The sequence below is a fragment of the Acinonyx jubatus genome, chromosome D1 (assembly GCF_027475565.1).
Source record: "Acinonyx jubatus isolate Ajub_Pintada_27869175 chromosome D1, VMU_Ajub_asm_v1.0, whole genome shotgun sequence".
In the NCBI taxonomy this organism is placed as follows: domain Eukaryota; kingdom Metazoa; phylum Chordata; class Mammalia; order Carnivora; family Felidae; genus Acinonyx; species Acinonyx jubatus.
The window spans coordinates 9,868,853-9,894,850 of record NC_069390.1 but is presented as its reverse complement, the minus strand read 5'-3'; the positions used below and the strand labels follow the sequence as shown (position 1 = coordinate 9,894,850).

At 60.3% G+C, this 25,998-nt stretch overlaps 1 protein-coding gene across 8 annotated transcripts in view; it reads right to left on the bottom strand.

The window, feature by feature from the left end:
* The window catches only part of SYT7 (synaptotagmin 7), a 61,937-nt gene that overhangs the window by 16,800 nt on the left and 19,139 nt on the right, over nucleotides 1-25,998 (bottom strand). The window contains exons 2-7 of one of the 8 annotated variants that reach the window (XM_027045655.2): nucleotides 19,264-19,367; nucleotides 14,865-14,944; nucleotides 10,721-10,852; nucleotides 9,574-9,798; nucleotides 5,849-6,220; nucleotides 1,773-1,895 (exon numbers count right to left, since the gene is read on the bottom strand). In XM_027045655.2, coding sequence (XP_026901456.1) covers nucleotides 1,773-1,895; nucleotides 5,849-6,220; nucleotides 9,574-9,798; nucleotides 10,721-10,852; nucleotides 14,865-14,944; nucleotides 19,264-19,367 — 1,036 coding nt within the window. The remainder of the gene's footprint in view (nucleotides 1-1,772; nucleotides 1,896-5,848; nucleotides 6,221-9,573; nucleotides 9,799-10,720; nucleotides 10,853-14,864; nucleotides 14,945-19,263; nucleotides 19,368-25,998) is intronic. The other 7 variants (XM_053203078.1, XM_027045657.2, XM_027045656.2 and 4 more) reach the window with 7 other exon arrangements.

Here is a 25,998-nt window from a genome sequence, read left to right as displayed (position 1 = left end):
AAAATAGGCTGTGGGTGGAAATGGAGGCAGCTAATGAACGCATGGGTGATGTGAAATCTCGTTTCCAGCCTGCGTCTGCTCCCTCACGCTTCACACCTTTCCCCAGCAAGGAGCTCGGTTCGCCGCAGGCTTCCAGCCCCCTCCTGCGGCCTCTCATCCGTGCCCCCTGGCCCTCTCCCCTTGGCACTCTGGCCTGCCCACGGCCCAGCCCAGGACTTCTGTGGCGCCAGGTGGCAGGCTCTGTTCCTCCCGCTCCCCAGGACATGGGCTCGAGGGCTGACACCATCTGTGCCACTGAGGGAAAGAACTGGTCCCGCTCTCCCCTCCCACTCTCTGGGGGTTTCTGGCTGTGTCCACCATAGACATGCAACAGGAAAAAATGAAATGAGAGGGCTGGTCTCCAGAAGTCACCGGAGGGACAGGCAGTCAGCTGTCTAACACCTGGCCTACCCTTCTGTAACCCACAGGCCCCCTGGTGGCAGCCGGGGACAGGTCCTTCCTGCCCTAAGGGCCTCCAGGACCGTCAGGATCCCTGTCCGGTTGACAGGATCAGACGGGTGCCCTCCCCCCACCCCCAGTCCGAAGGTCTGCTCCCTTGTTAGAAGCTTAGCATGTCCAAGCTGGAAGGGGTCACCCTATCCGCTCCTTTATTCAACAGACGAGGAAGCAGAGGCTCAGACAGGGGCAGCGACTTGCCCAAGTTTGCAGAGCAAGGCTCTGGCACCACCAGAGCCAGAAGGGCCGGCATGCTGGCGGTCAGCCCGCACACTGTCCTTCAGGCCTTTGGTCTGACGAGAAGCGGACCTGACCAAGGTGATGAGCCCTCCCTTCACGACTGCAGGTGTGGGGCTGGCCCAGCCCAAGGCCAGGTGATAGGAGGCAGCAGACCAGGTGCAGGATCACCCCGCCGTTGTGATGCTGCCTGAGCCCCGGGACCTCTGAACCCCGCCTCCTTCCCCACGAGTGCCCCATGAGACAGCAGGCACCCACCAGGAGATGCTTCCCTGAGCTCCTGATGGCCAAGACTGTGGACGGCTAGAGGCCCAGCCCTCTGCTCGGCCTGTGCGGTGGCCATACGGGCAACTCCTGGGGACCAGCGGCAGGGCGCCTGCTGGCTGCTCTCGGCCCCTCAGCCCATTCCCTCCTCCTGCTCCCTCAGGTTCAGGGCTGCCTTTCCAGTTCTTTCTGGTCACCAGGCCTCTCCCATGCCCCAGACCCTCCCCACCAGGGGCTTCTCTTCATTCAGCCAAGCAGCTCGGCCACACCTCTGTAGCACCCCTGCGGCAGGGCGGGGGGTGGGGTGCTACCGTCACCCCAGCGGGATCTCCAGGCAAGAGGGGGGTTGGGGTGGCGGGGATGAGGGAGAACAGGCTGGTGCCCCTTCCCTGCATCCCCCCCGCCCCCCAACCACCAGAGAAACGGGGATTTCGGGGTGGGGGGTAGGACAGAGATGAAGGATGAGGGGAGGCAAGCAGGGAGATGGGGCAGAAAGGCTGGCTTGCTCCGGGCGAGGGCAAGCGTGCCCAGGGAGCAGGCTTGATCCAGAATGGTCCCAGGACAGCCACACTGGCCTTGGATCCAAGGGACACCCGGGGGTGGGGGGGGGGCGCGTGTGAGGGCACCAGCTGGGGAGGGGGCAGTCCTCCCGCTCCAGGATCGCTGAGGGTGCCACCGCCTCGTCCAGCAGCCGGGCCAGGGCTGGTGGAGGCAGGTGGCCTCTCCACGCCTCCATCTTTGCCGCTGCCGCCGCAGGCCCTTGCCTGTGCTCGTACCTCTTGTCCCCCTGAGCGTTCTGGTTCTGCTGGGTTCCTGGGTTTTGCAGGTCAGGGATATTGGCAAAGTCATCCTGTTCCGAAAGCCCTAAGACCAAGGATAGCACCACCATCCTGCCTTCCCTGCCCGAGGTGGGCAGCCCACCGGCCGGGAGGAAACGAGGAGGCCCCGTGGGTGGGGGTGGGGAGGGGGAAAGAGAGAGACAGAGACAGAGACAGAGACAAAGAGAGAGAAGAAAAAAGCGTAAGAAACTGGCCCTGCAGGAGAGAAACCACACTTTAGCACTGTCAACAGTTGTAGAGCAGAGTCGGGGGGAGTCAGGGAGGGAGGGGATGAGGGGAGGTGTCCGCAGCCCCCAGACCCAGCCTGCCTTGGGAGCGTAGCAAGGTTCTCTGGAGAGAATTGGGGAAGGGGCCGGGCAGAGGCCTGCTGGAAGGCTAGGGGAGGAGAGCACAGGCCCTGGGGGCACGCAGAGGGCCAAGGCCAAGGTTAATTCATCGCCAGCGGAACAAAGGTCAGAGGCTACTTGCTCTGACCATCTGGGCCCCTGGGAGAAGAGGGAGGGGCTCCATTTCCATCTTGCTTTGAGACTGTGCAGGCAGGTTTAGGCTCCCAGGTGAGAGGTTCTTAGCTTGGAAATCCAATGGGCACTGCACCCTGTACTTAGGGAAGCCCCTCGTAAAGACATCTCTGGGTCATGGTCAGCCAGATGTCCTTGATACTGGGAAGGGTCCCTGGACACACGGCCCATCAGAGGAGAATGGAGGTCCCTTCTGGCATACGGTGCGCTGGCCATCACGGGCCTTCTCTTGAGTACCCCCCTTCCTGGAGATGCGGGGAATAACCACCAAGTCTTTTGGGTCCAGTTCTGGGGCCTTTCCCTGGAGAAGCAGTCCAGAAGTCACCAAAAAACAAAGGTGGAGAGAGAGAACGTGCAGGAACCTGTCAAGGTCTGGAGAAGTCCTGCAGACTCGTGTGTGTCGGGAGGAAGGTCTGGAAGAGGCTGTGACCATCCTGCTTTGAGGGAGGCTCAGTCCAGGCAGACAAGGAGCTGCTATGCGGACAGCAGCATGGGGCCAGTGGTCAAGGTGTGACAATTTTCGTATGGGGCACTCTCAGAGAACCCCTGGGTAACTAACTGTGGGGTCACCCTACAATTTCCAGGGCCAAAAAAATGACCTGTTGCCCCTCAAAGCCATCGGAGTTCACGGGCATTTTCTGTAGTTCATCTAGCGCTGGGTCTCTCATCCAAAGAAAGAGGGGAATCTCGGATGGGGCAGGCAGGAAAGCATGTCTCAGGAAGGGCCAAGGGGAAGCTGGTAAGCCTGATGGAATGTTCTGGAAGGTGGAGGGGGATCCTGGGTCAGGAAGTCTGCCCCTTCAACCACAGTCGGAGAGGGCAAGGTTTAGATAAGAAGGGCCAGCTGTGGTTATTTCCCAGAGGGTGGTCAGAAAGGGAACTGGAGTAGGAGAGGGGTGGCCCTTCAGGGTGGGGGGGCGGCGGTGGGGGGGGGGGGTGGGTGGGAGATGGCCGTGAGGGCCGAGGGAGGGAGGGGAGCTACATGGTTGCACTGCCCTTCCAAAGATGTCCAGGCATCTTTGTCCTGGGCCTGTCACTCCAAGGCTGACCCTCGTGCCGGCATCTAACTTTCGGGGAACAACTCCACTTCCCTCAGGACAAATCCTCCTTTTCTTCTCTGCCCACCGGTACTGTTTCAGAGTTGGTAAAATTCCATTTGGCTGCTCGGGAGCTGGTGGAGCTGGGGGAAGGAGAACCCAGCGAAAACAACATGTTTTTCCCCCGGTTAATGCATTTTTCAGATACTCCTTTTCGCTCTTCTTAAAAACAAAACGGCTCCTCTGCATAAATTCCCAATTTGTCATTCTCTCCAGCAACACAGGCTGCAAGGGTGAGAACGAGGGACAAGAGGAGGGTCTGGGGAGAAGCTGGTGGTACTGGGGCGGGGGGGGAGTTCACACCCATTAAGCAGGAGGAACGGCCACCCTCTGCGAGAGAGGGGGTGGGGTCCTGGGAGGCCTGGCCAGCCCTCCCGCCCAGACTCTCTACCTGGAAGGCAGCATTTGGGGCAAGAAAAGGGCCTCAGAAGCACACCAGTGAAACTGGAAGGCAGGGGTCAGAGGTTGGCAAAGTACAGCTGGTGGCCTGTCTTCCTACAGCCCACAAGCTAAGAATGGCTTGTGCGTGTTTAAAGTGTTGCTTTAAAAAATGTGATCGAGACCACGTGTCCCACAAAGCCTAAAATATTTATAATCTGGCCCTTTACAGAAAAAAATTTGCCGACCCCTGCTGTGAGGAATGACAAGAGGCGGAGGTGGGGAGCTGGGTGAGCTCCAGAGGTGGCAGGAGAGGGGCCCATAAAGCCAGAGGCGGGCAGAGGAGTGTGGACAAAGGATGCTGGTGTCTGAGCTCTGGCTCATCAAATCCCAGTTGGCCAGGGGCTCAGAGGGCAGGGAAGAGTTGGTACACAGAGGCTTTCCTGCAGCCGCGTCCTTTCTTCCCAGGGCCTGGGGACAGCCCCTGCCCCGGTGTGATGGCTGCTAGAACAGGAGGCAGGGTAATGGCTATGCAAAGAGCAGTCTGAGCTCAGGAGGAGCCGAGGGGTGCGGGGCCCGCGGGCTCCTGGTTCTGTTCAAGCCACAGCAGAACCAATTCCCTCCACTCTCCTAATTCGCACCAGTGCCACCGCATCCATCCGGAAACAAACCACCACCTGGAAGCCAGGAGGCTCTGCTGGGCATCTTGTCGCCTGCAGGCACCAGCTGGATCCCCAAGGGTCCTTGGATGGGGGAGAGCCCCAGCAGAGGCACTGCCTGGATTTGCCGAGTAGAGTCACAGGCAGCACGCGCTCCTGGGCCGGGGCCACAGGCCACTTGCACGGATATGGGAAGCTGGCGAGGCGGGGCCTCTTCTGTCGGGGTGCCTCTGCCGTGGCCAGTACTCCTGTCTGCCCTGGAGGCCTGGAGTCTCAGCTGGAGAGGCGGGATGCTTGGAGGGACCTGCCCTGCTTGTCCTCAGAATCCCCACATCCTGCCAATGAGCTGGGCTTTGACCTTGGCCTTCCCTTTCCTCCTCCCTTTCTCCTCTCCCAGGCTTAGTGCTGGTCTCTTGCTCCATGAAAAGTGCTCCCAGGAAGACCTGGGTGATGGGAATAATCCCCAGAGCCTGGAAGGAAGGTCATGTTAGGCCGGAGGAGGCGACTGATACCAGGGACAAAAGCCCAGGTCTGCCCTGGGCTCTGAGAGTCCAGATGCCCAGAGTGATGGCAGAGAGAGGGAGCCCTGGGTAGGGGCCCTACCTGTGAGGGGGGTTCGGGGCAGCACGTGGTTGGGGGGAATGAGGGATGGCTAAGATACCCACGGTGTGTGGTTACTTCCCAGACCCGTACACTTGAAAGGCTCTGATTGAGAAAGTACGGTTTCCAAAGCTTTGGGGGGAACATCTGAGGTTTGTCCTCAGGGGATGGGTCACTCTGGGAGCTGGAGGACAGGTGGCTGTAGAAGGTCAGAGAGGCAGAGGACAGGGCTGATGGCAGGGACAGAGGAAGTGAGAGGGAGGGAGGAAGTGTGGGGCGGGAAGGTGAGCGGAGTCGGAGTCGGGTTACAGGGAGGAGGTGATCTGGAGGGTTGGAGGCAGGGCCGGTGCCCAGGTTTGGGGGGAGGGGAGGAGGCTGGCAGGGAGGCCAGGAGCAGCCTGGGACTAGCGGGAAGAGGAGGCCGACCTGGTGGCATTGTCTAGTGTCCCCACTGACTTTTAGTGGGGGTGGGGGGACCTTCTCCAAGCCCCGGGAAGGGAACGAAGTCGTGGGGGGAGCTGCGGTCTCCAGAGGGGTGGCTCAGATAAGAATCCTTCCACGGGGATGGGGGGCAGTGGGGGGCCGGGGGTGGGGTGGGGGTGGTTCGGGCAGGAGCCTCCAGCCACAAGAGGCTGGGGAGGGGTCGGCCGAGTCTGCTCCCGCAACCCTGGCCACAGAGGGCCAGGGAGGCTCCCAAGGAGACGAGGGGAAAGAGGCTGGGTCGGGAGGTGGGGGCCGGCCCGCTCAGGGGGGGCACTTACAGGAAGGATTTCATGTCCAAGCCTCGGTTTCGAATCTGCCCCACCACGTGGTCCCAGCTGCCCGGGTTGGAGCGGCTGCGGCCGCCGCCGGCCGCCCGGTACTTGGAGCCGGCCGAGGCGCCCTGCCGGGCCTGGCCCCTGCCGTAGGCCCGGGGGTTGGGGCCCGGCGCCGAGCCCGTGTGGGCCTGCAGCTGGCCCAGGCTCTGGCTGGTGGTGGGCTGGCTGGGCTGCCGGCCCCGCTGGTGCTGGCTTAGCGGCTGTTGTAGGCTCTGCTGCCGCATCAGGGTGCGGGGTCGCTGGCATTTCGGCTCTCCCGCGGAGCTGGGGATAGACTCAAGGGTAGTGGCCGTGGACAGGGTGGAGTCCTCGAAACTTGGGGCGGGCGGAGGAGAGGAGAGAAAGGAGAAGCAGGTGAAGGGATCACAGTGGAGGAGAGAGAAGCCGAGGGTCAGGACTAGGAGGCCCCGGTGCGGGGCACGCGCGCTGCTGGACCTCGCCAGGCCTCCGTCACGGTGGTCGCCGCTGCCGTTGCCGCCGCCGCCTCACCCGGGGGGGGCCACCAAACCCCGAGCCCGCCCTGAGGTGCCCAGGTCGGCCCAGCCCAGCCCACCCTCCGGCCTCGGCTCAGCTGGCGCCCCGAACACCTCCTTGTCTGAGTGGCCGCGGGAGCTGTGGAGGCTGGAGGCCGCGTGGTGAAGGCGGCCCCAGGGCCCTGTGCCTGCCGTGTAGGAGGGAGCTGCTGCGGTCTCGCTGGGGGACCCCAGGAAAGTCTGCCTCTGTGATCTAAGCAAGGCTGGCCTTTGGAGGCATGAGGAAACCCAGGCCGGCACAGGGCTGGCCTAGTAAAGTGGGGCGAGTCTGGGAGAGCCAGCGATTTGTACGTTTGGTCCATGGAGGCTGGGGACTGTCCCCGGACTCCCAGACCTCCGCGTTATGGCCAGGGCCGTCGGTGCAGATCTTTGCCCTCCTTCCAGACCTCCTCGTTTCTAGGTTCAGCATCCTTTCCTGATATCTTGGGAATGCCTCCCAGTCAGAGGAGGGGACCCAGGAAAGGGGCAGATGAGCCGGGAGCCCCTTCTCCGGCCACTGTTCTGATGGAAAACTGGGTGACCGTGCATTTGCAAGAGGCCACCCTCCTAACGGGCCCACCGGCATCCCTGAAAAGTGCCAGTAAGGGGGCGAGGACAGACAGGGAACAGGACCCGGCTGATTAGAGGTAGTATGAGGTCAGAGTGACCCGGGTTCAAGCCCCATCTCCGCTGCTTCCTGACCGTGGGACTTTGGAAAAGTGAGCCCACCTCTCAGTTTCTTCATAAAACCCAGGTGAAAAGTAATCCTTGAGCTGCTTCTGCCCCAGGGTTGCCACGAGGACCTGATGAGGTCTGGCCCACGGACATGCATATTAGCTAATGCTCCCCGTGCCAGTGGCACCCACAAACATCGCAGGAGATGGGGGTAGGAAGGGTTAGAGACACACACCCCCACCAGCCTCCCCAGGCAACCTGTCTCCTTGGTCCCCAGGCCAGAGATTTCAGCACCTCCGACCGGCAGGGCCAGAGCTCAGAGGTCCCAACCTCCTTCTCTGTCCTCTCCCTCCATTTCCCAAACCAGTGGTCTAGGGCAGGGGTTGGCAAACTATAGCCTGGGGGCCGCATCCGGTCCACCACCTGTCTTTGTAAGTAAAGTTTTACTGGAACGCGCTGTCATTAATTCACATCCTGTCTACGGCTGTGACAGGCTTGAGTAGTCCTAAAAGGCACTATGTGACTTGCAAAGCCTAAGTATTTCCTATCTGGCCCTTTACAGAGAAAGCTTGCCGACTCCTGGTCTAGGACCACAGGGCAGCTGTGTCCCCTTGGGGGAGGCGGGGGGGGGGGGGCTGCCTGAGGGAGGGGCCCCAGGGCCTTGGAACCACTTTCACCACTGCAGCCAGACCTCAGCTTTGCTCATCCCGAGCCTACCCTGGGAACCAAAGCACAATAGTTAGGCTGCCCCTGTGGGCTGAGAGAGAGAATGAGAGAGAAAGAGAAAGAAAGAGAGAGAGAGAGAGAGAGAAAGAGAGAGAGAGAGAGAGGCAAAACATAGCTTTGGCTGGGGTCCTGGAGAGGGCAGCAGTCTTGCCTGGCTCAGGTCTGGAGTGGGGGCCACCACCAGGGACAGGCCCAGGCCTGGCCGGCCAGGTAGGCCCACAGCTCCTTGGGGTCAGGCTGAGGCAGGGGAGGACGATCCTCGGACGGCCTCCTCCTCCTCCTTGCTGGCCTCATTTTGATTTCCTATCACATCCAAAATTAGTCCAATTTACAACCTCTCAGTCACAGGAAGCTAAACTTGGTGCCTCCAGGCCCGGAGCCAGCGGATGGCACGAAGGCTTCAGCCGGCCTGGAGTCTGTGGCCGGAGCAGGCTGGGGAGGGCGGGGTGCTGGGCCTGGATCTCTTGGGGGGGGGGGTGTGGGGCCTCCCTCGGAGACCTTCCCGAGGCTCCACATCAGGGCAGAAATCCACCTGTGTCCCCTCAGGCCGACAAGCAAATATGGTCTCAACACGGGGGCCGACAGTGGTCCCAAAGGCGGGAATCACAGGCCTTCTGAAGAGAACCAGGAGGAGCCTGATTGGAGGGAACAGGACAGCCCACAGCTACGGAAGGGTCAGGGCTGCTGGTCTTCTAAGTGAGAGGCTGCTCCCTTTAGCTGGGAAGGAGGCAATTGTAACAGCCGAAAAGGGAACCTGAGTCCCAGTGAAGGAGAAGGGTCACAGTTCAAAGGATTTAGAGCCTGAAAGGGCTCAGCTCTGGGGATATGGAAGGTTCTACAAGCCCAGATGAGAATAAGGCTGCCCCATGGTGGAGGAGGAGAGACCACCCTCTGCTGAGAATGGGGTGGTGGGGGGGGTGGCCAGCCCTACGTCCATGGCCCACGAGAGGCACTGTCTCATTCGGCAAGCTCAGAGAGCTCTTAAAAAGGAAACGGCCCTCTGTCCGACGTCCAGACCACCCTCGTCAGAAAAGAGAAGCTCGCTGGGGCTCAGCAACCCAACCACCAGGAACACACAACCCAACCGCTGACAGTGGGACGGCTCGCTGCCCAAGACTGGGACAGCCAGTGGGGATGGCCGAGGTGAGGATGAACCGATAGCGACGGCCCAGCTGCTCGTGGTGGCCTCGCAGGACGGATGGTGTCATGGTGCAAGCAAGAGTGGGGCAAGCCGATGGAGGCGCCGGATGGTCAAAAATGGAATGGCTCAGCCGCTGGGTCTAGAGCCATCTGCTGGCTGCAAGAGGGAAGGCACGGTGGCAGGTGAGCGGCATACACAGGCTGAGAGTGGGCCAGCTCCCCGGGGGATGGGATGGTCCGATGGCTGAGCAACCGCGGTGGCCCGCAGAGGGATGAACTGACAGCTGAGATGGGGCGGCCAGTCAAAGAGGATGGGATGACCCCAGGATTGAAATGAAGCTGCCGTGGGGGCAGGAAATGGAATGACTCGGTCACTGGCAAGGAAAGAGACCGATGAGGGCAGCAGCAGCCGGAGGCCGAGATGCGACACCGTGTGGCTGTTAGTTGCGCCCGATGGCAAGGATGACGGGAGTCTCATGAAGGGATGGAATGAGCCAGGGGCCGAGGACGGCACCTCTGGGGGCAGCAGCGGGCGTGCCAGGGGGTCCCGCTGTCCACCCTGGACGGGGGCAGGCCCGAGCTCACGGCTCCGGCGGCCATGGGGCCATCACTCACTTGGACAAGTTGAGCTTCCCTGCGGCCAGGTGGCTCTGCACCGTCCGCCAGCGGCCTCTCCCCGCCTTGCCGCCGCTGCCCGGCTCGCTGGGGGCGGCCCCGCCGCTTCTCAAGGCGTCCTCTCCGGGTGGCAGCGCCGGTGCCGGCTTCTCCCCCAGCCGGCCTTCCCGCTCCACCGCCAGCCCCGCCGCAGCGGCCACTTTGGCGCCCGACAGGAGGGTGCCACTGGAGGCACGCAGGAGGCAGCCGGGCCAGAGGGGCACCGGGGGTGGCGGTGGGGGAGAGAGGGCAGGCCACACGTGGGGGTGGGGGGGGGTGGGGTGGAAGAGGAAGAAAAACAACGACAGATAAAAGGAAGAGAGAGACAGCGAGAGAGGAGGAGAGAGAGACAGACGGACAAGAGACAGACAGAGAGAGAGAGAGAGACATCAGCACTGCAAATGGGTTAACAGCAGAGCCTGCAGAGAGGAGAGAGGGGACCGGGCGGGCGGGGGGTCGGAGAACAACGCACCACGACAACGGAGGGGGGGCCCCTCCCCACCGCCTGGGGCAGGGGCGGCGGGGGTGGGGGGAGGGCAGCCACCTCCAAGTCTATCCCACAGGACAACGAAGGGTTAACGACGGAGGAAGAGCGGGCTGTCCAGGCCAGGAGGCCCCAAGGCAGGGAGAAAGAGAAAGCCGTGTTAGTCAGAGTTCATCACCACCACCACCGTCACCGCCATCACCGCCACCGCCACCACGACCACGACCACCGACCACCGACCACCGACCACCGACCACCGAGCAGCCAGGGCAGCAGCACACAGCAGGGAGGAGAAAGCGAGCCACACCGAGAGGGAGGGACCGAACGGGCAACCCCATCCTGACTGCACAGAGGGGTGGGGTGGGGGGCCCCGGGGGGGGGGGGTGCTGCGGAGGGGCTCTCCTGCGTGGCTGGCCCTGGGGGAGGGGACGGGAGAGGGGCAGGCCGGCGAGGGGAGGCGAGGGGAGGCAGGAGGGGTTGCTCGTCTCCATGGTCAGCCTGCCCATGGGTGCGTGGGTGGGGAAGTCCGGGGAGAGGAGCAGGAGGGGCGGTGAGGGCCGGAAGGGGGAGGAGGGCGTGCGCGGATACTCGGTACATATGATCAAACCAGGTAAAGTCACTCACTTGAGGGACAGTCGTGGGTCGCCATAAGGGGCGTAGGGTGAAATGTTTAGAATAAACTCCTTGGGAGGATAGGAGCTCCATTTCTGCTGCACTGTGCTCTCATTGTTATTCCAAAAGTCTCTGTCTAGATCGCTGGAGGGGCAGAGAGAGAGGGGAGAAAACAGGGAGATACAAGAAGAAACAAGAGCTGCAAGTCCTGCGGGGGCAGAGGGGGGACCGGGGCCCCGGGGGCCGGGCGCACACAGAGTGGAGGGGGCCAGGGTCTGCTCCTGCGGGAGGAAGAGAGGCGGCCGGCACACACACGCACGCGCCCGCACACGCGCACACACTCGAGGGCCGGGAGAAGCCGCGCAGAAAGGAGGCGAGCTGCAGGCAGGCACCACTGGAGCCTCGCACCCGGGAAGCTGGTGGGAGAGAGAAAGATGTTGAGAGAGAAGGGGAGGAGAGCGGGCGGGGGACAGGCCTGGGGCGGGATGGCGAGGGCAGCGGGAGAAGGAGAGGGTACCGGTTTCTAGCTGGAAAGAGCGGAAAGGTAGATCAGACCCTGCCGCCAACTGGCTGGGTGGCCCCCCTCCCCGCCCCCCACCTGGCCTCGGCCTCCCTGCCTGCCAAACCCAGAAGGCTGGCTGTAACCGCTGGGCTGTCAGCTCTCCCAGGGGAGACCTGAGGTTCTCCCCTCTTCCATCCACCTCCACTGAGCCCCTCCTGGGGCAGGCCGGGCGCCCGGCCCCGTCTTTCTCCTCCTCCCATTGGCCTGAGGTCCCCCAGCCTCCTCTGCTCTCTCCCCTCCTAGGACACGGCCTTTCGGTGACATTGGTGGGGTCTCGGTGGAGCTGCACTTTGCACTCACTGCAGACGTGGTGGTTGGGTCGCCCCCCCTACCCCCAGAAACGAGAAGCACCTCCAGGCCCCTGACCTTGCTGAGGGTGTGACCAAAGTCACCAGGAGCCCTTCAGGTCCAATGTTTTGGGGCCCGTGGTGGCGGGGAGCCTGCCCTTCTCTGTGGGGGCTGATGGGCACGCTCGACCTCGGGCCCTTGACACGTACCTGACCTGCCAGCCACAGCAGCCTCTCCCTGTGCCCCTGTCCCTTTCCAAGGTGGAGTCTGGAAGGGACCCTCGGCCCCAGTCTTCCCACCCCCTCCTGCTCTGAGACAAGTCATACCAACGAAGCAGATATGCTGGAAGCACAGAGAATGTGGGGACTTCCGTTGGGGGCAGGCTGTAGAAACCTCAGCCGTCAGAAGGCACAGCCTGGAGATCCCAGGAGCCAAGGACAAGGGGCTCCATCAGCTTGTCTGTCAGGCTCCTGGGGCCCCGAGGAGCAGGCCTGGGAGCACAGGGAGAGGAAAGGCAGAAGAAACAGGCCAGAGGAACATTCCGGAAGGGAGCCATGCCTGAGACCTCAGAAGTGCACCTAGGGGAAGGGGCCCCAGGGAGGGCTGTGGGGCATGGGCCCGGCTTGTGTCGGGGCTGTGCCATTGCTCAAGTCCAAGGCAAGGGCCCTGCTGGGAGCAGGGGAGGGCACTGCGGGGGAGGCACACCCCCTGGGGATGGAGCAAACTTGTTCTTGGGGGGCCTGCTTCTCCCCCCCCCGGCCTCGCCACCAACAGCTGGAGCTTCACCTTGACCTTGACCTTGGTTCTCAGCCTTAGACTTGGGAACAAAGGAGAGAAGCTGAGCTGCCACCACAGGCCCAGAGGAGATGGTGGTCCCGGCCCAAGAGGGGTGTGGACAGCACATGTCTGTCCAGAGTGCACCCTGGAAATGTCTCACAAGGACTGCCTACACGGGGTTCAAAGCCAAAGTCCTGAGCCAGTTTGTGAGTAGGGCAGTGGAGGCTAGGGTGGGAGAGGCAGGACAGGACCTCAGCACTGGGAGGCCCCTCCCTGGGGAGGATCCCTCAGCAGAAGACCCTTTCCCTGCCAGAGGCATCCTTTGATCCCCCTCCTCCAGCATAACAGAGATGGAACAGTTGGAAGGCCTCCAGATCTCCAAAATCGAGGGCCATCCAATCCTAGGTCCTGGAGAGAAAGAGCCACCAGGGTCATCACTGCAAGGCTGGTCTCCCACCCTCTGTTCCAAGGAGCTTCAGGGTCCCTCATGTTGTCTGTTGCGATACTGGAAAAGAGGATCTTTAATTTTAAAAGTTTGGGAAACACAGGTTCCTTTACTGCAGGACTTCTCAGAGCCTTTAATGTGTCAATGAATACCAGTATCTCCAAGAGGGAGATACAGTGTGCAGTGTTTCCCAAACTTAGTTGGTCATGGAACCCATGAAACCTCAATGATTCATAGGGTGACTATTAATCATTGACGGAGTGCTTTGAGGAGCACAGTTTGGGAAGCACTGCTGAAGAATGCAACTTCCCGGGATCCTTGACAAAAGATCCCTTAGGAAGAGGTCCTAAGCCCAGGAGGAGATCGTGCAGTGGGTGAGCCTTACTTCCTGCCACTGTACTGGCTTTGGGCCCTGGCAAGAGGTAAAGGCCTAGGAACCTAAGGGCATGTAGACATGAACCGGTGGTGGTTTCGTTCCTCTGAGGCAGAGGCTGTGACAGCTCAGCAGGGTGGGAGGGGGCAGGGGCTGCAGGGCTACAGAGAAGTGGGGGACCCACTGCTGCCCCCACTTGGTCTTAGAGCACTTATGGATGCTGTCCCAGCCTGCGGAGCCTGCTGTCTGCCCTCCTCCTTGCTGGGCATCCCGTCTCCTCTCACAGGCCCTTTCCACGACTATCCAGAACACATACAACCCCAGGTTACGGTCACCTGGCAGAGACAGGCCCCCTGGCCCAGCTGCAAACTGGGTTAGGGGCCTGGTCTGGAGGCGGCGGAGGTGCTGGGCTGGCCCCACGTGGTCCCTCTCTGCCTTCGGGAAGCCTGGGGCCTGGGCTCTGCCACAGCCCTTGAGACCTGCTAGCTCTTGGCTTTGAAGACTGGAGAGTGCGCAACCAGACCCAGCTTCAAAGGCTCCCCGAGGCCTCCTCCTGAGCCTCCTCCCACCCCCAACCTCGGCAGACCCACCCGCCGCAGCTTGCCCACCTCCCCCGCCCCCCCCAACCGCCAGACACACACCCACCGGAAGCTTCTGTGAAGGCCCCAAACAGGGTCAGAGCTAGAGATGAAAACAGAGGAGGAACAGGGAGGGAGCCCTCAGGAGCAGGGGAGATGGAGAAGGGAGTGGGAAGAGAAGAAGGGAGAAGGATGGACAGGAAGGGGGACAGACTAGGCAGTGGGAAGGGGGCAGGAGAGAAGGTGTGGGGCAGGGCTGGTGGGGGCTCTGAGTTAAAGGGAGGCAGGGTGGGGCGGCTCTCCTTCAGGCCAAGCCCCTTGCTGGTAGGCTCGGCCCTCGCCAGGCTAGAATGGAGGGGCACCCAGCCCTCCCTCAGCCTGACAGCCCCCCCAGTGAAGGCCTGCGTTCAGCAGAGAAGGCTCTCGAGAGAACCCACCCGCTCCGAGCCTCTGGCCAGGTGGGGAGGTTGGCAGGGGGCTTCCCTTTGTGTGTCCCAGCAACCCTGGCCAAGGCGGTCCGGGGAAGGCAAGCCTGCCTACTTGAAGAGGGATCTCAGAGCGGGAAGTCTGGGTGCTTCAGAGGCAGCAAGACAGGCCTTGGGGGCCAGGAGTGACAGAGAAGGGAAGAGTCCCCATTGCTCTGCTTCCCCCAAGTGGCCCAGCACTGAGGTCTGCCCACCTTCCAAGTCACCCTCAGGGTACTTGCTGAGGTCTTCAATGAGAGCCTGAGTACCCCAAGAGAGGGGATCCCAGCCCAGGGGCTGCAGGAGGAGCTCGGATATGCAGGGGAGCTAGGAGGGGGGTGGGGATGGTGTGTGATGTGGAGGAACCAGCAACCAGGGTTGAGGGAAGAGGCAGACAGTGCTGGGAGTGAGAGCAGCCGGAAGATGGGGCTGGGGTCCTTGGAACACTGTGAGGGTCTGAGGGACACAGGCAGAAAGGGTGGAGCCCTGGGGCCACCCTGAGGTGCTAGAAGTGTGTGGGGGCCGGCGGGGGGGGGGGCAGGGAGAGAGAATGGCCCCAACGCGTAAGGGGGAAACTGAATGCGTGTGGCCAGCTCTGGGGAGGGGGGAGGCTCCTCCCACTTGGGCTGCCTGGGTGCTCCCACCCCAAACTCGAAGCCTGGCACCTACTTGATGGCCTTCTTCTCACTGCGCCCACGCCCTGAGTCTGGCGTGCCCACGGTCTCCAAGGAGTTCTTGTAGCGTTTGCCCTGTGGAGACAGCACCAGGGTCACTCCTGGGAGACAGGACTGCACCCTCCCTGCCTCCCCAGAACAGGCCTGGGTAGGGGAGTGGGCTGGGCCCGGCCGTGGCAACAAGATCTGAGGCCAAGGTGTGAAGGCGTCACCACGGTACCTGCTCCTCGGTTGGTAACTCCTTGGCCCCATAAGGCTCTAGGACCGACTCCGCTCCTTGACTGGCACCCCATCCCTGACCCCCAGGGATAGGGCCCCTCCTGTCTGCCTGTCTCCTGGGGCTCTGGCCCGGCTCCCAGAAACACATCTCCCTCTGCCACGGACAGACGGCTCTCAGGCGCCTGGCCACGTCACCGCTCCCAGATGGTGGGGGTGGCATCCTGCAGGGCAAGGTTGGCAGTGGCCAGTGACGTGAACGGCGGGGGCGGGGAGAGGGCCTCGTGCCCAGTCGTGCCCAGGACAGTGCCCAGCACTGTCTGGGGGCTCCCTGGGGTCCTCCTGCCTCAGGCAGTAAGGCAGAGTGGGGCTGGAGCGCTCTCCTTTATAGGAAGGCAGCTTTGGGAAGAAAGGCAGCCCCCCAGCTCTGAGGCTGGGGCCGCCGACCAGCACCCCAGAGTTCCTCACGCCTGCCTGAGCCGGGGGGGAAGGGCATGGCCTGCCGTCCAGGTGCTCTGGGTCCCCTGGCTCCAGGAAGGGCCATGGCTGAGCTGGGGACTGGGCCTGCTGCCGGGAAGGTGAGTGCCATTCACCTTCTCGGTTTGGGTTTCTAAATTTAGCTCATGCAGTGCCCAGCACCATTAACATTCCTGACTGTCACCAAGCGTCCTCACGTGCACCAATGGGCCATGGGCCTGGGGCGGGCCCAGGGCCGAGGCGGGCAGTGGGGTGGCAGCACACTGACACGTGCACACACGTTTCCCCAACATCCCACATGTGCACCGACACCACAGCCACAACACTCGATGACTCCGCCCGCCCTAAAGCAAAATGAAAGCCGCACCACGGTGCTCCCCGTGCTCCCCGGACACTCCTGCCAGCCGCAGCCCCTGCCAGGGCATGGGAGCCGCCCATTTGGGGAGCTGGGCAGAGGTAGCAGAAACCCCCAGAATGGTGTGGGGAAGGGGGTGGGTCCTCATTCCATCTCCAGCGCCCCCAGGTCTCAGGGGCGACTGGGTCCTGGTCCCAGCAATGCCACACCTTTCCCACGTCACCCCGGTTGAAGCTCCTTGCCCTCTCTGACCTCCTTTTCCTCCTTTCTGAAAAGGTGTGCTGTCTCCAGATGAGCGCCAGGTCCCTCATCCTTCCAGGTTCTCATCGCAGAAATTACTACTTCTCTCCTGGCTTTACTTTAGCTCCCACCCCGGGGGAACACAGCCCAAAATGGCAGGGACCGTTTGGTCTCTAGTACTCGGTATGGAAGCTGGTACCCAGCAGTTCTCAAAAAATGATCACATGGGAGCGCCCCACCCCCACCCCCACAGTGCCCCACCTGCCCTGGGGACTCAGCCCCAGCTGTTGCCTCTGAGCCAAAACTTTAAGAGTTAAAAAAAAGCAGAGGTATTGGATCCTCTGAGTCTACAAAAGCTGCCCTCTCTCCGCTCCAGCTCTGCTCTGTCCCATCATCACCCAGAAGTTCAAATCCCGAACAATGCCCAGTCTGGACTGGGAAGATCAGGGCCTGTGGTTGTTCCATGCTGGCCAAGGGCCCTTCTCTGGGCAGGACACAGGGAAGAGCCCTATCCCCAGCATTCCCCCACGCTTCAGGCAGTGTGGCCCAGGGAGGACCCTCCAACCCCACCCCTCACTCCCTCTCCTGTCTCTCCCTGGCCTCGGCTGGAGAACCTGCCTCAGTCAGCACCTGCTTCTAAGGCCGGTCAGCTGCCCCTCCCCCAGGCCAGGCCTGGCTGGGGTGGGCTGTCCCCAGTTCATCCAGGGCCTGCCCCTCTTTCTCCCACAGCTCAGAGAACTTTCCCCTCTGGCTGCAATGATCGATCACTCTGCGGCAGGAGCCGTGGGACTATGGGGGACAGGAACGCGGGCAGGACTTGACTTGGGGGGCAGGGGGATGTTAATGGGGCAACGATAGGAAACCCAGGCAGCGTCCAGGAGACACTGGGTGGCTCCAGAGGAACCCAATACCATCAGCCTGCTTCTCAGGGAGGGGGTTGGCCAGGCTGATCTGGAAAAAGCCAGCTGGAGATTAAGGAAGTTATTAATGTTTGGAAATGGGATCTGGGCTGTCAGGCTATCACATCACTGCTGCTGGGGGGACAGGAGGGCAAGGAGAGCCCAGTAACTGTGCAGGGAGCGTTTTAAAGCCCCTTCCATAAAGCACAGAGACAGTCCAGGCAGAAGCCCCCAGGTCCCTCTGATGTGGGGGGCCGGGGGAGGGGTTGTGGCAGGGTTGGGGGCTGGGCAGCTCGGGGGAGAAAGTCAAAAGGGACAGACAGACTGTGGCTTGGACCCCTGGAGAAGTTCCTGGCTGGAGGCTGGGAGGAGGGGCTGGGGCTCTAAGATGCCTGAGGGGCTTCCGGCACTGACAGCCCCCCACCTGCTACAAAAAGCTGTCATCTTCGGATGCTGGTCCCCAGGTGAGTGGGGTGGGGGTGAGGCTCTCACCACAGCGCGCGCGCGCACGCGCACACACACACACACACACACACACACACACACACACTGCAGCACTTACCACAAGGGGCCGGGACAGTGGGGACGAAGCAAGCTTCAGCTCACTCCGGTGGGGATCTGATGAGAAGCACATCCCATCATGCTGAGGTGAACACACACATACACACACACACACTGCACCAACACCCTCAAAGTCGACGCACTCAGCACAAAGCCCCCCACTCAAGGTCACCCGCAGGGCCTGCTCATACACTTTCCTCTGCCTTCAAACACATACAGACGGATGGACAGCCCGACAGGCTGACAGGCCCCGCAACAAGACGCACAGGGCTGCAGTGTGTGCGTGCTCAGCCACTCCCACGGCCTCTGAGGACACTCGCATACATAGGCACGTGGCCAAGCCCCCTCCTCCACCTCCCCAGATGCAGACACGGGAGATCCAGGGACAATGCAGGCAGCCAGCCTGTCTCCACATACCTGCGCTCCCACACCCGGAGTGGGCCCAGGTTACGCATACGCTCATACTTGGGGCACAAGGGGGCCTTCTCCATGGCTCCTCCCCAGAGGAAGGAGCCACCTGAAGCTGAATATCCCAGGATGGAGAGCCGTGTTCCCAGTTCCTGAGTGTGCCTTTCCTGAAGGAGACCTGCTGGGTTATGGGCCTCTTGGGTCCTTCCCAGAGGTATCTGCCCCCTTTCCTTCCATAGGATTGGGGCTTGAAGCCCCTACCTACACAGTGCCCACAGCCACAGCCCTCCTCGCCTCGTCCTTAAGGCCCCTCTGTGACCAGGCAGTGACACCTGGCCCCCACTCCCACCGTGCACAATCTAGGAAATGGAGGTACCTGCCAGGGACCCTTCTTCACCTAAGCCCAGGAAAGTCCCCACATCTGGGACACCTCTGGGTCCACCTTTAGGAGTGCCCCACCGCACCCCCCCGAAGTCCCCACTGCACTTCTGGGTTGGGACAGCAGGACTGGGGTAGGGAAGGAGGAGGGGAAGCGGGGTGGTGGTGAGGGGGGGTCTAGTCTTGCAGCCACTTCTGGGGAACTGGTGGCTGCAGGCGGGTAGACGGCTCAGCCCGGCTCCCCCTCCCGGGGCCTTCGGGTGATGAATGTCCCTCCTGATGGTCTCGTTACTTATTGATGGCCTAATCCTGCTCGTTAATTCCCCAGCCCTCGTTAAAAATGAAAAGAAGCCGTTTGTGCTTGTACAAACCCCAAGAACCAGGATGGATGTGCGGGAGCTGGGGGTGGGGCGGGGCGGGAAGCGCCTCCTCATTGGCCAGGAGACAGGGCTCGGCCGAGCCCAGCCCTGGGGAGGTGGGGCAGTGGGCGGCAGGGAGTGGGGCGGGAGGCGCTGGGGTTGGAGGGAGCCTAGATTCTCCGTCTGCGCGGAAGCGTAAGGTTCTTTATGCTGCAGGTGGGGCGTGTGTGCGTGTAGTTGCGAGCGTGTGGAACGCCTGAGACCCACGTCTGTCCACAAACGTGTCCCTAGGTGTGTGGTTCTGGGTGTACACCCAGACAGATGGGGCCAACATCCAGGCAAACGCAGTGAGTGCATGCGTGTGAAATTCTGCGGAAACGTGCCTGACGACGTGGGCAAGTGGATCATCTGCGCGCGCCCTTGGGCGGGTTCACGAGCCAGTAGTTGTGGGGGGTGGGGTGCAGGGCCAGGCCCCAACCCCCGGGCCCTCAGGAGCCTCACCAGTTTGCGCTGACACCAGTGGCAGAGGCCGCAGAGGACGACAGTGACGCTAAGGCTGACGGTGATGATGGCAGAGACCAGCAGGACATCGCGGGTGGGCGCCCCTGGGGAGGACACACACAGGTCAGACCCTCATTGGCCAGGGCCAGCCACCCTCCCTTGGCTCAGGGCCCCCCAGAACAATCACCCGGTCCTTCCATTTGGCCCCCCACTGGGAGTTCTGAGTCTCAAGTTCTATTCCCAGCGAGATCTTGCTGGCTGACCTTAGGAAGTTCCTTCTTTTCTCTGTGCCTCAGTTTCCTCATCTGTAAAATGGGGGAATTGTGCAGGTTGAAGTTCCTCCCAGGCCCTCCCTGCATGGGCTCTGCTGAGTCCAGAGGATCCACACCATCCCCCAAACTTGACATCTCAAAGGGAGAGGCCCAGCCCAGCCAGGCCTCAGTGGACACTTCCAACCCCCCTAAAAAAGCCACTGCCTCTGCACAACCTTCCTGCCCAGCACCCTTCCATCCCCTCCAACACTGAGCCACAATGCCAGCCGACTTTGCCCGAAGGACGATGACTAGTTCCTACAGTCTCTCTCAGGCCACCTGCCCCACGGGCACTAACAGACCCTCAGAAGTATCTGGCCCAAACTCAACAGTGACACGTGTAGTCAAAGAGGGAATTTCTGGAACTCTCAGACCAGCCCTCACTCCCTTTAGCTCAGCTTTCCTTGGGCTGGAAGCCCACCCAAGTGGCCTCTGTACACATTGACCAGGCCTCAGCCTCAGGTCCTACCCTGTAGGGTCCAGTCCCACCTGAGACAGGCTCCTGTCTTAAATGCTCACAGGGGCCACCCGGCAGCTTCCATTCCAAGAGCTCCGGGGTCTCATACTTCAGGAGTGGCAATGGTGATACACCTGCCCTGGGAGGAAGATCCCAGGTTTCTGTGCAAATCCCACCACTTGCTAGCTGTGGCTTTGGACGGGTCGCATAACCACTGAGTCTCCTCCTGTGGAAATGTGGATTAAACCTCCTCCCTGCCTTCTCCCAGGTGGTTGCAAACATGAGCCCAAACCAAATGCAAGGAAAGCAAAATTTCACCAGAAATTCTCATGTGGGGGAGTGAGTCGAAAGAGAGCAGCATAGATCACACGTGCACTGTAAATATGTGTGCACTAGGATGCGTCCTAAAGACAAGTAGACACTGTTTATTTACAGAGGAGCCTGCGTGGGCTTTTCGGTGCCAGCGATGGTGGTAATTAAGAGTTGACGGTATCTGTCTGGTCCTGCTTCCTGCGGTTTTAACTTCTGGGCTCCCGGTCTCTCTTGCTTGGCTGTGGGGCCTCGTGGAGAAGGGCCCAGCGGTTCCCCCGGCTCTCAGGGGCCTCGGGGCTCCCTCCTGCCACCACTCTAGTGCTCTAGGCAGCCAGTTTAGCACTTGGTCTCCCTAGAATCCTGCTTGGGCCCTGCCTCTCCCTTCTCAACTTCCTGAGCCTCCCAGCTGTGGGAAAAGGCCACCTTGATCTGGTCCCCACCTGTCCACCTGCCAGGCCAACTAAGCTTCCTCCTGTCCGGGGGGTCCACAGGCTCGGCCCCCAGAAGTCCCTGCACCCAGTTCACTGTCAACCTCAGGGCACACAGTACCCAAGAGCTCTGACCTGGACAACCAGCAGGCACCAAGGAACTGGTCCTGCCCTTCCCAGCCCGGGGTGGAGGAACACAGCTCTGCCAGACTGGAGGGGTCACATCTGCCAAAGTTCTCAGGCCAAATGGCAGGCCTCCATCTTTAACCTCCAGGCTTCCGAGGGAAGGGGGGCAAGACAAGTGGGGACAGTGGTAGCCATAGTAACCATAGGTCTTGCCACCAAAGTCCCAGGAAAGGGGCCTGGGCTTTCCCCAGCTCCATAGGAACTTCCCCTGCCCTGCTGGAAGGGTCTGGGAAAGCAGGTGACCTTATACCTTCCTCTGCTGAACTTGCTTTTATTTTTATTGAAAAAAAATTTTTTTAACGTTTATTCATCTTTGAGAGACAGAGAGAGACAGAGCATGAGCAGGGAAGGGGCAGAGAGAGGGAGACCCAAAGCAGGCTCCAGGCTCCGAGCTGTCAGCACAGAGCCCGACGCGGGGCTCGAACTCACGAACTGCGAGATCATGACCTGAGCTGGAGTCGGACGCTCAACTGACTGAGCCACGCAGGTGCCCCTGAACTCGCTTTTAAATAAAATAAATTCCATTCTTGGACTGAGCGTTCTTCAGCCACTATCCATTAAGAATCTATCATGAGGGGCGGGGCGCCTGGGTGGCTCAATCAGTTGAGCATCAGACTCTTGGTTTTGGCTCAGGTCATGATCTCACAGATCATGAGTTCCAGCCCTGAATCGGGCTCTGTGCTGACAGTGCAGAGCCTGCTTGGGTTTCTCCCTCTCTCTCTCTCTCTCTGCCCTTCCCCACCCCTCTCAAAATAAATAAACTTAAAAAAAAAAAAAAGAATTCAGCTAATTATTTCTTAGCATGTCAGGTGCCCCAGAACCAGTGAGTGGCAGAACAGACAGCCTGGGGCTCCAGACTCCAAAGTACCCAAGAAAAGACCCAAGTGTGAGTGAAGCTTCTGCCTCTTAATAGCTGAGTGGCCTTGGACAAGGGTCTTAAGCACTCAGTGTCTTCAAGTAAAGATCAAATGGTGCCCACCCGTGGGGTTAGTGTTAGCACTCAACAGATAGGTATTATTATTAAGGTTGATGGTGTTTGTTTTCTCGCCGGTGTAAACAGAGGGCTCTGGGAGCACAAATGAGGAAGTCACCGCTGGACTAGGGAGCTATCCGGGGAGGCTTCCGCGAGAAGGGGTATTCGGTGTGGTCTGGCGGATGGCTGTGAGGTGAGGTAGGATATTCCAGGCATAGGAGGCAGCAAGAGCCAAGGGGAGAAGGGATAAAGAGGAGTCAAGCACGTTGTATGAGGAACTGGACTAGGTCAGTGGGGCCTGATGGGGAAAGGGCTTGTCTGTCAGGCTGAGGGGCCTGCTGTGTTTCACAGGCCATGGGAGCCATGGAAGGTTTTTGAGCAGGATCAGAGGGGGTGTTAGCAAGCTCTTGCTGTGGCAGCTGTGGTGCTGTGGTAGGAAGCCTGTTCCAGCTGGGTTCCTCTGCTCTAACACGCTCTTCATGCACCCCGCCCCCCCTCCATACATCTTGGCCATGGGGCGATTCTCAAAGGCGCCTACCTCCTCTCTCTGCCAAAAAAGGGCCGTCTCAAAACTGTTTCTCAACCCCTGCTGTAGGAAGAGGGCACCTGAGGACAAAGCCTATCAATCCCAGAAGCCAGGGGGCACACACTTGGAACAGTCCCCAGAGACCCAGGGAGGGCCCATCTTAAACAATTAGCATTCTGGGGGCATGCAGAAGGAGCACTGGGCTTGGAGTCTAGGAAAACGAGTCTGAGGCCGTTCTGGCCACTAACCAGATGTGGCCATGAGCAAGGCGATCAACCTCTCGGATGTCACCGCCTTCATCTGTGAAAGAGCTGCCCCTCCCTCTGATGACGACACAGGTGTCCTAGGTGCTCCGCGCGGGGTAACAGCTCAGCCCTTCAAACAATTTTAGTAAACATTACGGTTGTCCCCATTTTGCAGATGGGGAAACTGAGACACAAGAGGGTCAAGAACCTTGTCCGAGGTCATTCTGGTAGCAGGTCGGGGACCCAGGATTCAAACCCAGGCAGCCCAGTTCAAAGGCTACTCTCTTTGCTTTGGGTGCCCCTTGGAACTCTTAGGGTTCCCAGGAATTTCTCTGGGGCTACGGAGGCGGATGCTGAGCTGATGAGGCCATGGTCTCTCAAGCCCTCTTCAACAGGGCAGCACCATCTCCCTGGTTCACATCTTGGGTTTTTGTAGAAAGTTCCATTTGAAGAAAGAGATGGGTTGCTAAGGAAAAGCTGACCCCCCCTAGATCGGGGAGCCTAGGATCCTCGACAGCACAGGGTAGATGCTGTCATCTTACAGGCAACGAGTCTGACCCCTCCCCCGCCCAGGCCCCCAGTTTCCCCCAGAGAGCCCTCGGAGACGGGGTGGAACAAATGCATGTCACTGCAAATTGCATTGATGCTGTGACCGAAAGTGACATGGTGTCCTCAGCCAGCAAGTGACATTGCCATCAAGGGGTGCTGGCGTGGGTTCTTGCCTGCCAGCCGGAGTGAACCCATTCCCACAGCATGGAGCCACTCTGTTGGGGGCTGGAAGGGGCCTCTGCCATCATGGAGTCTGGCCCCCCGCAATGTGCAAACCCTCTGGGCAGCCCTGTGGGTGACAGGAAGGAGGCAGGCCCTCCACCAACAGGCATCATTAGGGAGGGTTGCTGTGTCTCGTGCTGAGCAGAATCTGTCTCCCCAGAACTCCCCCTCCCAGGCCCCCCTCGTTCCCCAGCTTGCCCTCCAGAGCTGCTGGGAACCAGCCGGCTCCCTCTGCCACATGACAGGCCTCCAAATCCTTGCCGACAGCTCTCATGTCCCCTTCTGGTCTTCTCCAGGCAAAGCCGCTCTGGCCCTTCTAACCCTTCCTCCGATGACATACATGGTTTCAAGTCCCCTTAGCGTCAGCATATTAACATTTGGGGAAAGAAAATATTGCAGCCCTCGTCAGCCTTTGACAGGGCCGGGTTCCACAACCTACCCTTGGACAGAGGAGACATTCTGGGTCCCGGGGCTGAGACACAGACAAGGGCAGACAGATGACATCAGGAGGCCCGGGCGGCAGGGTGAGCCAGGCTTCCCGGGTCCGATCCCCGAGGTGTCTTGGGAGTGAGGTGTAAGCTCAGGTTTGTTGCTGCCTCTCTGCCCAGGCCTGTGGCAGGCACGTCAGCTGACTAGAGCTCAGAACTAAAGATGATCCGGCGGGGTCCTGTGGATGGGGCCTGTGTTCCTGGCCACGCCACCAGCCAAGGAGCTCTCAGGGTAAAGCCTGTGTGCTCAAGAAGGCAGCCCGCCTCTGAGCGTGGACGAGACGCTCATGCGTGGTCTTCCCCTCTAGAATGTCAGCTCCTTGAAGGTAGGGCTTGCTCTCTGTTCGCTACTGTCTTCCCAGAACCAAGGAGGGAGCCGGGCCTACAGCAGGTGCTTGGCAAATGCTTGTTCAAAGAATGGGTGAGTAAGAACCTCAGGCCTCTAAGAATAATAATTACAGAGGCTACCATTTATTAAACACCCACTCTGTCCCGGACTACAGGGTCCACAAAGGCAAGGGCTGTATCTGCTCTGCTCATTCCGGATATACTGTGACAGGCTGACATATGGGAAGTACTCAGTAAATACTGTTAAATGTTCAGTGCTTGCATGGTATCCCGCTCGTCACCCACACAAGATGGGAAGGAAGAGATGGGAGAGAGACTGCAGGACAGAGTTTGAGCCTCTCTCTTTTACACACACACACACACACACACACACCAGGACCTCTTTCATTCTTCCTCCATGCCACCTTTGCCTGACAGTTCCTGCTTTTTCTATACCCAGATGAAAAGCACCTCTTCCAGGAAGCCTTCCATAATATCCCCACTGGGAATTAATTTCTCCTGCCTCTGAGCTCCCATCACCCTGCTCCTGCGCCCTTCTTTTCGGGTGCAGTGATTAAGGGCCAGCGCTCTGGAGCCAGACTCTCTGGGTTCAACTCCTGGCTCTTATTCTTCCGCGATGTGTGACCTAAACTTTGCGTGCCTTTGTGTCCCCATCTGTAAATGGGGGCTAATAACAGTACGGGCCTCATAGGACAATTGTGAGGTTTAAAGGAATTAGCACATATGATGTGCTTAGCACAGTGCCGGACCCAAAATAAGTAGGCAATAAATGCTAGCTATTATCATAGCATTACCACGTCGGCCCTATATTAGAGACGTCTGGGCCACGGAGCTGGCGCTCAACGAGTGTTGAATAAAATACTGAAGTAGATACACATCTAGTTTCTCCCCACGGACAGCAGAGGCCAGGGGTCACGTCTTACTCAATTCTGGGCACCCCAATCCCTGCCCCAGGCCTCGACCACGACCAAGAGCATCAGTGAATCCCTATGGCAGGAAGGGGGAGGGCGGAGGCCAGTGGGGGGTGGGGGTGGCAACAGCTGGGAGCCAGGCTGGGTTTCAGGTATGAACTGCAGACCTGAGCCCGTCTCTTGCCAGAGCTCTGCCCCCACTCCCAACTCCTTCTCATCTCCTCAGTAAGCCATAATTTATGGATGAACAGAATCAAACAGGACTGCTGGCTGCTGGGATGCCCTGGGGAGCTGCCGGAGAGGGAATGGACTTCTGAGGGCACGCTCACCAGCTGCCCGGGGGGCGGGGAGAACAGGAGGGGACCCAGAGGGGGAGGAGGTACACACACACACAGGTCACAGACATGGACACCCACAGCTCGTACACACACATGCACACGCCTCAGAGACACTCTTGACACAGACAGCCATGCAGCCCACACCCCACACATGTGCATGCAGGTGCGCGCGCGTGCACACACACACAGAAGCCACAGAGGCTCACCCCTTGCACAGATACCCGTGCTCATTCACACACATGCAAAAATACACACCTGTGCACGGATACCCATGTACACACAAATACACACACATGCACTAGCCGTGAGACTCACCCCTTGCATGGACGCCTGTGCTCACGCTCACACACACCGATGGCCTGGCCACAAGCAGATGTCCAGCCCACTCTGCCATCATGTGGCCTAGGTGTTCACGCACTTCCTCTGGCCTGCGATTCTCTC